At 57.6% G+C, this 12,803-nt stretch overlaps 1 protein-coding gene across 1 annotated transcript in view; it reads right to left on the bottom strand.

The window, feature by feature from the left end:
• The window catches only part of EPHA8 (EPH receptor A8), a 25,910-nt gene extending 13,515 nt beyond the window's left edge, over window positions 1–12,395 (bottom strand). The window contains 4 exon segments of the mRNA XM_023758324.1: window positions 5,839–6,169; window positions 6,171–6,503; window positions 11,794–11,858; window positions 12,383–12,395. Coding sequence (XP_023614092.1) covers window positions 5,839–6,169; window positions 6,171–6,503; window positions 11,794–11,858; window positions 12,383–12,395 — 742 coding nt within the window.
• Between the last annotated feature and the right edge of the window lie 408 nt (window positions 12,396–12,803).

The raw sequence follows: 12,803 nt of genomic DNA, 5'->3' as shown, positions 1-12,803 counted from the left end.
CAGTGACTTACACAGGGCTGCACAGTAAGTTGAATGTGCGAGAGCTGAGGCCGGGACCCTGACACCGGAGTCCCAGTCCCAAAGGGGCACAGGGAAGGGCCTCTCCTCCCACAGCCCCTCCCCCCCGGACCTGTCCATCACAGGACACGGGTCTTGAGTGAGACACCAGCCTCAGGGGCAGGGCTAAGAGGCTAAGAATCAAAGGGGAGCCAAATCCAGGGATGTCACTTAGGCCGGACATGAAACGGGACAGGGAGTGAGAGTGGGCAGACACTCACTGGAAAAGACACGTGTGCTAGGAGTTAGAAGAGCAGGAGTGCGGGGGAGGGGGGATGGAAGTCTGTGTTTGATAAGCTCTCCATGCAATGCTGACCATTCAGGAATCGCAGGCCCCCAGCCCCTCTCAGATCGCGTCACTGTCACCGTGGCTGCCACGGACTTGTTTCCTACATGGCCCTCTCTCCAGCCTCTGCCTCATCTCTCACCTGGATGACTCAGCAGCCTCCACACCCGGCCTCCAGCCCTGCTTCCCCAACCCAGCGGCTGCATGGGCACCTGCTCGGTGCCAGGCACTGACTGGAGCTGGAGACACGGCCATGAACCAGATCCACATGGTCTCTGCCTTCTGGGGGTGGCATTTGGGGGCACACAGGAAACAGGCTGCGGTGTTCCCAGAAAGGAAAGAAAGGAGCAGCCAGCTCCCCCCAGAAGGAGACAGGAGGTAACATGTGAGCTGTGGCCTAAAGGACAAGAACGAGTCAGCCGTGCCGGGACCGGGCGTCCTCTGGGTTGAGGGACTCCCTATAAGGACACCTGACTCTGTCACTGCCAGTTCCAATCCTCACGGGCCCCCATAAGCCTGGCACCCCACGCCCTCCCTGCAGCCCCCTCAGCGCCGCCTCTCAACCCCGATCCTCAGGCAGAACTAAAGGACTGGCCATTCCTCACACCCGCAGGTTCTTTCCCTCAGAGCCTTTGCGCGTGCCGCGCCTTCCTCCTGGGATGCCTTTTCTCCTGTGTCCACCTGTCAAACTCTTTCGAGATTCCTTTTAACCGTTTCTTCAATGAAGCCTTTTTGGACCTCCACACACACACACACACACACACACACGCACACGGCCACACGCACACAGGAGCCCCCCAGGAGGCCCAGTCCTGGGCCCAGCCCAAGAGCTCCCTTCTGAGCCCAGGAAGCGGGCCCTGTGCTTGGTCAGCAAATATTTGTTGAATGTGCTGCTGAAGTGACAGACAGTAATCCCCACTGTAATTATCGGATCCACGTCGATCAGCACCTCAGGGACTCTTTGCTTATTCTGTCCCTCAGTTACTCCTTCACCCAAATTCACTGAGCATCTATGGACCCGAGTATCTATGGACCCGAGCATCTATGGACCCGAGTATCTATGGACCCGAGTATCTATGGACCCGAGTATCTATGGGCCCGAGCTCAGGAAGAGCTGGTCCTGCTCTCAGGGAGCTTTCAGAGGCGCGAGGGGCAGACAAGGACACACGCCGTGACATCCTGGCGTGTTGCCTGGCACCAAGGAAGCACGTGACAGTCTTCATTCACCGAGTCCCTGACCGTTCGGAGTTCATCTAAGACCTTGCCAGTTAAGACCAGCCCTGGGGTGCAGGCTGCCCGGGTTCCTTTTCTTGTCTAACCTCTTCACCTAAGCTAAGTGCCATGGGGCATGTTGCTGGGCCTCAGTTTCCTCAACTGTACAATGGGGGCTCCGAGGGCTGATGTGAGGATAACATGAACGCATACAAGTGCATTCACGCCAGGATGCTGCCGGGCACTTGTTATTACAATTCTATGTCGTTGGCATTAATACATCTGTTTGACAGAGAGAAAACAGGTTCGGGGAGCTTGAGTGTCTCGCCCTCGTCACCCCCACCCTCGCCACGCCCCCAGCCAGAATGCAAACTCGGGAGGCGTCCCTGGCCTTGGAGATGGCCCCGCCACTCTGCTGCTCGCCAATGGGCAGTTCTCACACGCTCCACTAATCCCCATATGGCTCGAACGTGTCAAGGCCAGATTAATCCGCGCAATGAAATAAAATAATCTTTAATAAGAATACTAATCACCAGGCCTCGGGGAGCCCAGAGACCTGGAGGCAGAGCCGGGAATTAATGGCCGAGACAGATGGAGCAGCTCTGGGCTGGGGCCCGGCCCTGACCGTCGACCCAGGGCGCTTCCGGAGTCTGCGTGTGCCCGGCCCGTGTGGCCGTGGGCCAGGAGGGGCCCCTGCCCCTGCCGAGGGCACCTTGCCCAGGCCGCCTGTCAGGCCAGCAGCTGCCCGAGGCCCCGGCCACCTCTCTCTTCTCCCCCGCTAAGAGCTTGAGATTTGACAAATAAGGTGTCCGCCGGTGGACGACCAAAGGAAATTAATTCTAAATCAGATTTTAAACACAGTCAGGAGGCAAGAGAGCTCGGCGTTCATGCTCCCCCTCTGAAATGAGACTCCGGTATTTATAGAAAGATGATTAGGGCGGTGGAGGGTGATTTATAGTCGGTGTCCGGGTGACAGGAAGGATGGAACTGGGACTTCAGGCTGGGCTGCTGCTCCCCGGGTGATACTCTCGGAGCTCCTCCCCTGTCTGGGGCAGGGGTGGGAGGGGAGAGCGCCAGGTGTGGGGGAGGTCACTGGGTCAGGAACTGTGAGGCCTGGGGAGCTTCCTGGTCAGGGAGCTGACTCAGTCCACCACCCCTAGCTGTGTGCCCTGGGGCCAGTCACTTCACCTCTCTGGGCCTCCATCTCCTCCCTGGTAAGCTGCATTCGCTCCTTATGGCTCTGATATTCTTCTGTGGGTCTCAGGCCTCCAAACAGTGCTGTGACCAGCTAGGTCCCTTCTCCTGGGTGAAGTCAAGCCCAGGAAATGCACCCCCATCTGTTCCCAGCTTCTTACTGGTCCCCATCTCCGCACGGTCAGGCTACCCACCAAGGAGGGGGTGGGGAGGGGGGACACAGCCGCCTCCCTTCCGTGGGCCTCAGTGCTGGGCCTGTGCTGCTTCCTCAAGGAGGTTCCGTGGACAATCCCAGAAGCCCACCCACAGGACGATCAGAAACCCTCTCCTCGTGCGACTTAAAACCGGCATTCTGCCGAAACCGGTTTGGCTCAGTGGATAGAGCGTCAGCCTGCGGACTGAGGGGTCCCAGGTTCGATTCCGGTCAAGGGCATGTACCTGGGTTGCGGGCACATCCCCAGTAGGAGATGTGCAGGAGGCAGCTGATCAATGTTTCTCTCTCATCGATGTTTCTAACTCTCTATCTCTCTCCCTTCCTCTCTGTAAAAAATCAATAAAATATAATTTAAAAAAAAAAAACAAAAAAACCGGCATTCTGTCCTGAAACCTCGCTGCCTGCAGGGTACCGTGAATTAATATTTTCTATAAAACCTATAATTACCTTGCAACTGGCATCATCGTGTGTATTGTGATTTAAATGTAAAATTCAAAATCTGCTGCAATTCCCTGGCCCTGCTTTGCCTTCTCTTTATTTTTTATTGCCACGCCAGCAGCACCAGGAAATGGCCCTGGGAGGTTCCGCTGCTCAGGTTTTGGGGTTTCCACCAAGAGCCCTGCCCCTGACATGCTGTGGGACCTTGGGCAAGACACAGTCCCTCTCTGGGCTCCTCTTCCCGCCTCTGTCTAAGGAGGCCGGAGCAGTACCTCTGAGCAAGGCCCCAACCCTGACGTCAGGAGGACCGGACTCCCTCCTACGGGCGAGCGCACCTCAGCGCACACAGGACAAGCAAGGGGCTTGTGTGTCCTTGGGGGCTGGACAGACCCAGAGCTGGGGGCAGCGGCTGACAGATGTCCACCTGCTGGTGAGCCAGTTACTGTCTGAGTGTTACCCCGGGAGGAGGGAGGCGGGGCTTCGAGGACACGGGAAGCAGTTCAGGGCTCGGGAGTGAGGCACCTGGCATCCGATCCCTCCTGTGTGACTGAAGTTGAGGGGCTCAATGTCTCGCATCTGTAAGGTGGGGACATAATACTTAGCTTCGAGAACTATCCTGAGGATGAGAAACTGCGTGAACTCCCTGAAGGCGGGGACTCCCTGTCTATATCCCCGGGGCCTGGGACACAGTTAGATGCTCCACAGAATGAGTAGCTAACATGATGTGTAAGAATCACTAAGTGCCTGGCACATGGCAAATGCTCAAAAAATCGTCTCTAAAGGACTTTATTATCCCTACAGAAGGAGGGGGTGTTGGAAGCCAGCTCTGCTGAGAAAAGCAGTTGGGGTGGGCCAGCGATAGGTTAGATGCCTTCCCCTGGCTCAGAGCAAGACAGGCTAGGTCCCAGCTCCACCTCTCGCCAGCTGTGAGACCTCAGTAGGGGACCCGACCGTCTGAGCCTCAGTTTTCCCATCTATAAAATGGAATTGTAATACCTGCCTTGCTACAATGAGCAAATGAACTGATGGCTGAGGAATCCCCTTGCAAGCTGTCAAGGCAACAGGGATGTCTGTTATTATTATTATTATTACCCAGCCGGGAGCTGAGAAATACAGGGATGTCTGTGACAGGGACCAGGAGAGGCTGGGGACCTGGGGAGCCCGGTGCACTAGGCCACAGAGGGTAGAACAAACCCCGAAACAGGCAAATGTCACAGAAGGCGCTTTGAGTCTAGGATCCAGGAGCAGTGAAGACTCGTAGCAGTTAGGAGTGTGAAGAAAGATTTTTAAGGAAACCAGAGAGCCCCAGAGAGGGGCGGGAAAGGGACTGGTAGCTGGATGGACGATCCTGGTCCCAGAGAATGACCTTGGTCCCCACAGCAGGCTTCACTGTGCTGAGTGGCCGAGCTGCCATGTGTCCAGCCCCCGGGGAGGCCAAGGAAGGGCAGAGGGCAACCAGACTGAGACCAGTACCAGCTGGGGTACCAGCTGTCTGTCCACACCTGCTCTCCCAGTGTTCCTGGGCTCGTGGGATGCTCGGCTGCACTGTGCCATGTGGGGGTCTGCTGACCACACACACGTGTGCGCACACACACACACACACACACACACACACACAGCTTGAGGTCGGCCCTGCTCCTGGTCCCTGACATGGGAACCCCAGCAGTACCCCTGTGGCGGCAGGTGTCATGCTAGTTCATGACCCAGGTGCCCTCGGCTGTCCTCTCCCAAGGCCCTTAGTAAGATCCCCCTGAGCACAGCAGGTGCTGCAGGTGCCCCGGTGACATGCCCCACCTGGACAGCTCTCCCTGGTGTCCCTGCCCGCAGACCTTCACAATGGCCCCGCACGGCACCCATTCACGGGCCTGGCGCCACCTCCCTCCACCCCACAGGCTAGCAGTTTAGTGGTTTTGAACACGGACTTTAGAGCCAGACTTCTGGGTTCACATCACAGCCCTGTCCCTCCCCAGCTGTGTGACCTTGGGTCAAGTCACTTTGCCTCTCTGTGCGTCTCCTCGTCCACAAACCAGGACGATAGTCGTTTCTGTTTCATAGGTGGCGGTGGGATGGGATAAGTTAGTACGTGAAAGGTGCTTAGAACAACGCCGACCTAAGTCAGCTCACCGCATTGTTCCCTAGCACAGGGGTGCACCCAGGAGTACCCCAACCACACAGGGTCCTGTAGGGTTACCTCTCCACATGCCACAGAGGGCACCGCCTGGCTGTAGTGTGTTTCCCTCCTTGCCCCCCACCACACACAGCTGGCCGGTGCATTTGCTGACCCAGAAACACGGGAGGTTCACCCACTATCCCAGGTGCTGTGTGCACCACCCAGATGCCTGCTGACTGTGGTGCGCCCTTCCCCCCCCCCCACACACACACCCTGGCAGCCTGCCCCGCCTGAGCCCCCCTGCCAGCCCACACGGGGCGCGCTCACCCACACAGGCATCCTGCCGCTCCTCGTAGCCGGCGCTGCACACGCACTTGCCGATGGGCACCAACCACTCGCCCTCGGCGCTGCAGTACATCTTGGGCGTGTCCCGCTCCTCTGAGTGCCGCACGCACTGGCCCCGCACCTCCACCAGCGAGGAGGAGTCTGCCCCCGTCACCGCCTCCGAGAAGGCGGCCAGGTTGCGCACCATGGTGGGGCACTTCTTGTAGTAGATGCGGAGGGACAGGATGGCGAGGCAGGCCCCGATGTCCTGGAAGGCCAGGTAGAAGCCGCGCTTGCTGAGCGGGCCCACGCCGCGCACCTCCGTGTTGAGCTTTGAGGCGCCGCACGCCCAGGTCGGCGCCCGTGAAGCTCTCGTCGGCCGCGATGGTGTCGATCTTGAGGAACTGGCTCTCTTGCGTGCTGGCGCCCAGGTCGCGGTCCGACTCCAGGTAGTAGAGGTTGAAGGTCTCCTTGCAGGTGCCCAGCACGCCGGGCATGCTGTTGCAGTCGCGCAGGGTGAACTTGATCTCGGCGTAGACGCGCCGGGCGCCATCGCGGGGCACCCAGCTGGTGCGCAGCCAGTTGTTCTGGTTGGGGCTCATGACGTTGCACACCTGGTATGTGTGGATGGGCCGGAAGGACTCGTCCACCTCGTTGATGGAGTCCCACTGCGGCAGAAAGAGCACAGCCCGCTGAAATGGGAGTCTGACAGTCCCCCCGCCACCTGCCCCATGCATCGTGCTGGGGGGTCCTGGGGAAGAAGGGGGGGCATTCTCCAGCCTGGAGGAGCTGACCTTCTCGGCGGCTGTCACAGCTGCTAGACACCAGGCACCTACAGCTGTGGGGACAGAGTGCCACTCCTTCTGGGAGGGGTTACGTATGGCCTGTTTACAGATGGGCAAACAGAGGCTCATGCATATGAGCCCCGTGACTGAGGTCGAATAACTAGTGAATTATGGAGGCAGGACTGGATCCAAGACCAAGGCTGCACCGCTCCGGCCTCGTCTCTCTGTGGCCACTCCTATCCCTCCCAGAGTGCGGGGACCGGCCAGGGGAAGTCAGCGAGCCCACAGGCCAGTTTCCACATCAGCTCCCAGAGGAATCTTTCTAATGCACGGACCCCACCTCACATCCTGCAGCAGCGCCCTCTGGCCTGGCGCTAGTTCAGTGACTGATGGATGGACGTGGCCCTGCTGCTCGCGATGGTCCCTCAGCCCCCCACACAGGGCTGGGGCTCCCGGGCCGGCCTGGTCCACTCACAGGTGCCAGGATGCGGGAAAGTGGACTGTGACTGCTTCTGTGCCAGGTGCTGGCCAGGCATCGCTGACCACACCAGACACTACCAACGGCAACAGTGGATGGGAGAAAACATCTGCAAATCATCTCTCTGATAAGGAACTAATATCCAGAATCTGTAAAGAACTCCTACAACTCAATAACAAAAACACAAGCAGCCCAATTTAATAAAGGGCAAAGGCCCTGAATGGACATTTCTCTGAAGAAGATATACAGACGGTTACGTAGCACGTGGAAAGATACGCAACATCACTAACCAGTCGGGAAGTGTGACTCAAAAGCCCAATGCGGTTCCACTTTACACCCATGAGTTATGATCAAAACAACAGCAAGAAACGAGTTTTGGTGAGGATGTGGAGAGCCGGGAGCCCTGGACTGTTGCTGGTGGGAATGTACAATGGTACAGCAGGCACCGTGCAAAACGGTATGGTGGCTCCTCAGAAAACCAAACACAGAATCACCATATGGTCCAGCAATTCCACTTCGGGGTGAACATGCTAAAGAAATAAAGGCAGGGACTCAGACAGGTATCCGCACACCCGCATTCACAGCAGCCAGAAGGTGGAATCACGTGTCCATCGATGGATGAACGGACACACAGAATGTGGCCCATCCACGCACGGGGGCAGTATTCAACCTGCAGACACAGGCTGCAACACGGGGGACCCCCAGGACATCGCACAGAATGAGATAAACCCGACACAAAAGGACAACTGCGGCATGACTCCACTTACAGGAGGCTCTCAGACCAGTCAGATTCAGAGAGACGGGAAGCAGAACAGGGGTGCCAGGGGCTGGGGAAGGCAGTGGGGAGTCATAGTTTAATGGGCACAGAAGTTTCGATTGGTAATCACGAAATAGTGCCGGACGCAGGGTACAGCACAGGGAGCACAGTCGATACTACAGTGGGGCCTTGACTTACGAGTGTCCTGACTAATGAGTTTTTTGAGATACCAGCTGTCTCTAGGCCGATTTTTTGCATTGAGATGACAGAGTAATTTGAGTTAACGAGCTCCTTAACGAGCTCCGTCTCGGAACAAATTAAACTCGTAAGTCAAGGCCCCACTGTACTGCGGTAACCGTGTATGGCGCCAGGTGGGTTCTGGACTTATGGGGGTTACGATTGTGTAAATGTCTAACCACTGTGCAGTACACCTGAAACTAATATAAGACAATATTGAACGTCAACTGTAACAGAAAAAAAAAAAGAAATAGAGTCACAAGAAAAGGGGGGCAAAAGGTAAAAGCCACCACCACCACCCCTCCTCGCGGTGCCCTGAGAAGCCGTGGGGTTCTGAGCTGCCCACAAGAGGCAGAGCGAGGACCACGGGCACCTCACGTCCTTCCTGCCTGACACAGCCCCTCTGTTCCACCGCATCTTGGCCAGCCCTGTGGTCTGGACCCGCAGCACCCACAGCTGTGAAACGGAGCTCAGACAGGCCCACCTCTCCAAGGCCTCTGAGGATGGAGGGCAAGCCTGCTCAGTGTGCCGCTCGGGCCTGGCAGAGAGAGGCACCGAGGAGTGGGGCCGCTACCACGCTGGGCATCTTCCCAGCCCGCCTGCGCCTGCCTCCGGGGACCACTGGGGGAAGCCCAGCGTGTGCCAGCCTCACCTGAAAGAGATCATGCTTCCTGCACCCCTCACCCCAAGAGGACCCCTGCCCTGCACCCCACCCCGCAGCTGGGGTCTCTAGGCAGTGCTGTGTCAGTCACATCTGGGGTTAAAGTCACTGTCACAATTAACAAAGCACCAAAGAGCCAACCAGCTGCTCCCTGTCTGTTTCCTGCCAGGGCCCGGGATAAATTAATCAGCTCTATTCAAGTCCGTTCCAGCTGCCCCACCGATGCCAACGGCCTGACCTGGCCCTGCCAGCCCCAGGGCTGCTGCCGGTGCCCAGAGTGGCAGGAATTCCTGGAGGCTGGCAAAAAGGTGGAATGCGTCCTGCTCTCCACCTGGGGCACCCCATCCCGGGCTGGGCGCTACCCCCACCCCAGCTGCCTCTCTAGCCCTGGCACCCTCCTCCCTCAACCCCCACCATTGCTCTGGAACTCCCGAACGGAACGCGGTGAACGAGCTGGGCAGCCCTGGGTACATCACATCCCTCTCCGAGCCTCGGGGTCTCCTCTCCGTATGCAGAATGGGGTGGCCACAGCCTGCCCATTCCATCCACTCTGGGGGATGGGGAGGACCCAGTGAGACAACGGAAAGGAATGTGTGCCCTCCTCTGAGGCAGCTGTTACTTACCAGAGGTGAAGCCAGCCCAGTGTGTGGAGGGCGGGGCGCAAAGGGAGGGGCGCAGCCTGGAGAAAAGCATGGGTTCTGGGGCCAGACTCCCCCGCCCCCTCCCCCCGCCCCCCAGCTTAGCAGAGATGCTTAACCTCTCAGAGCTTCTGGTTTGTTACCGGTAAACTGTCCTTTTCATGCATCATCTCATAGAGGACAACTCCACGGAGCCCGTGTTTCCGTCCCCACGTTATAAACATGGGGGCAGGGGGAGGTAAAGGATTTGCCGGCGGCACACTGACTGGAGGCGGCAGAGCACCGGCTCATGGGGACCCAGCGCCTCGGCCTTCAGGCTGAGCCGTCTGCCTGATGATCTGATAACTTTGCTGATGCTGGAGACGGTCCTGGGTGAGCCTGTACCAGGGTGTTTAACAGGCTGCAGGACCAGAGGGGTGGAAGGAACCTCAAGGACCATCTCCAAAGGCTCCCCACCCAGCTGGCAGGACACTCACCTGGAAGGCGTATTAGTCCAAAGATCCCAGCTCCTCCCTAGACCCCCTGGATGTCAGCATCGGCAAGGTTCACCTGGTAGCCCAGTTCGGGTTCAAGGCCTCGAGTCTGGGAGCCAGGGGTCTCCTCTGGCCTTGTTCTCTCCCTGGGCAAGCCCCACAGAGACAGGAGGTGGTCCACAACTCAGGGGACAATGCAGGGCTGCCTCCCAACCTCACAATGAGGGCAGAGACCAAAGAGGGCAGAAGGGACTCAACTCGGGCTCCAGGCTCAGAGATATGAGTTCCAGTCCATCACTTAGTGTGGCGAGCCGGCACGGCCATGGCATACTCAGCCCCACGTTGGGCGCCATATGTGCCGAGCCAGCTCAGCCAGGTTCGGTAAGCCTGAGAGGGGGCGGTGAAGGATTGAGAAAAGACAGACAAGAGAATGAAAGCTGGGTCTGGGTGGAACGCTGTCCTCTCTAATGGAGAGCTAGCGACAGTGCCACGGCCTGAAAGCCATGTCTTTATTTTATAGCAGATTCTACGAGGCAAAGTAAGGGCGTGGTCAAGATGTTTACAACATTCGCGTGGGTTTCGAATCTACTCAATTACATGCACCTGAACTCTATCAAGCCCACATGACTCAGCCAGGTGGGACTACAGGTTCGGACCATAAGGTCAAGCTTACAACCATGGCCTTTGGCTATAATTGTGCTGGGAGGGCTCTGCCCTTCAAGCTGGGACTTGCACGTGGCTTTGCCATGAGAGGACCGTGCCCTCTCATTAGTCCGAGGCATGAACCTGTCCAAACACTGTAGCCGCTCTCCACTAGAACCTGTCTGATGAGTAATGATCTCCCAGTGCTCTGAGCCTCAGCGTCCTCATCTGTGAAATGGGGTGGCTGTACCTGCTTGCAGGCTTGGGAGTGGGGATTAAATGAGATAACATCCGTAGATTGTTAAGAGCTATTGGATATAAGTTATTATTTGTTCTAAGTCCCAAATGAAATGGGATGACTCTGAGCCATACTTTACAGCACCCTGCAAACAAAAGAATTACACAAGCCAGGTCCTGCTCCTCGCCTGCTTAAAATCCTCACCACTCCTCATTACCCTCAAAACCAAGTCCTGAGATCTGAGGGCGACAGAGACACCCAGAGCCAACCTGGAGCCAGGCCCACTCCCCCTTAGCTGTGGGGCATCAGGGGAAATGCTGACCCAGACCACAGCCAGGCACTCCCCTCCTCATGGGCCAGCCCCTGGCCCCCGGCAGAGCCAAGATCCTTATTCACCCTCCTCCCCCTTAGGAGACAGCCAACTGGGCCACACAGAGAGCACGGCCCAGGGAGAGACGGAGGCCCAGGGAGGTAAAGGGACACCCCAAGGACCCGGCCTTTGTCTCAGGCAGGACTGGCCTGCTCAGCCACAGAAGGGGTTCCCTACTGGCTCTTGGGCCCCGAGGGTTAGGCCTGGGGCTGGCCCTGCCAGCCAGGTGGTGCTGATGGAAAAGAGAAGCAAGCAGGGAATCCAAGTTTCCTGACAGCCCCTGGTGAGGGCAGGGCAGCTGAGAGGGAGGGGACCAATCCTGAAGCCGTGAAAGCCCTGGATAGGGCCCTTCCTGGCCCTGTTCCTCGACAATGACATGCCTTAGGCTACCCTGGGCCCAGCTGTGGCACATCCTGAGTCTGCAGACCCAGGACGCAGACATGAGGAGCCCACATCTGGGGCCTCAGACATGAAGCACCAGTTGCCCAGCACCGGGGGTGGTTCTCTATTCCCAAGGCTCTGTGCACACAAAACTGTTAAAAAATCAGCAGCTCTGTCTCTCATTGCTGTGTGTCCTCGGGTAAGTGCCTTCACCTCTCTGGGCCTCTGCTTCTTATTGATCTATCTGATTAGATTCTGTGAGTCACAGCCGCTCTCTGGCCCACTGCCCATCACTTACCCCGTGAGCCGGATACGTGAGCCAGCCCCAGTCCCCATAGATGGTTGATGTGTCCAGCAAGTTCACTGCAAAACAGGAGACGAGAGCACATCAGACCCCTGGGACCGCCTTCCCTGGTGCCACAAGACCCCCTGGCCCAGCCCTGCGCCAGGCCCTGCGTTTACCGATGTCTGTGTGCGTTTACACAGGGCCTTGCTGGTCAGTCTCACGCCAGCTCCATAACTATGTGTCCTTTCTGACTTGCCCAGTCCATCAAGGCTCAGTTCAAGTTCTCTCTCTTCCCTGAAGACTTCTACCACTTCAGTCAAAACACGGTCTTCTGAACTCCCAGAATACAAGCTGCCCCGAGTGCCAGCTGCCCCACTTGGCGGGCCAGTGGGCTGGCTGAGACGGACTCAGGAGGCTGGAGGCCTGGGTCATAAACCCGGTCTGGCACTTAGAAGCTGTGTCCTGAGCAAGTCCCTTCCCCTCCCTGAGCCTCAGCTTCCTCCTCTGTAAAGTGGGGTGACAGTGGTTCCTGTCTCACAGGGATTTGTGAAGACGATGTGACCCTCGCCTATTCATGGGACATAATGGCATTCAAAGTTACCACCAAACTTCATGCTGTGAGGCCATACCTCCCCCAGAGGACTGGCCCAGCTTTATAATCACCAGTGTCCCCCAGGAGATGCTCCGCACCCAGTAGGTCCTCTGTGCACAATTAATGCGGAGGGACTTAGGGCAGTAGAGCTGCCTCTCGGTGAGCACCTACTATGTGCTGAGCTCTGCAAGGAGAGCTTGAGATGCCTCATCTGTGACCCACACAACCACCCCGAGAGATGGCCTTTCTTATCTCCATTTTATAGATGAAAACACTGAGCCTCAGGGAAGTTCAGGAACGTGCCCAGAGCACCACAGGTGTGGCATTCAGAGCACCTGCTGTGGCAGCCACAGACAATGCCCCAGCCCTGGCAGCCTGGCTCCAGGTGCGGGGGAAGGAGCTCTGGCCAGACCCTCACAGCAGGGAAACG

The sequence above is a fragment of the Myotis lucifugus genome, unplaced genomic scaffold, assembly GCF_000147115.1.
Source record: "Myotis lucifugus unplaced genomic scaffold, Myoluc2.0 scaffold_128, whole genome shotgun sequence".
NCBI classification, from domain to species: Eukaryota; Metazoa; Chordata; class Mammalia; order Chiroptera; family Vespertilionidae; genus Myotis; species Myotis lucifugus.
The sequence above is the reverse complement of the archived record's forward strand: the minus strand, read 5'-3'. Positions and strand labels throughout refer to the sequence as shown.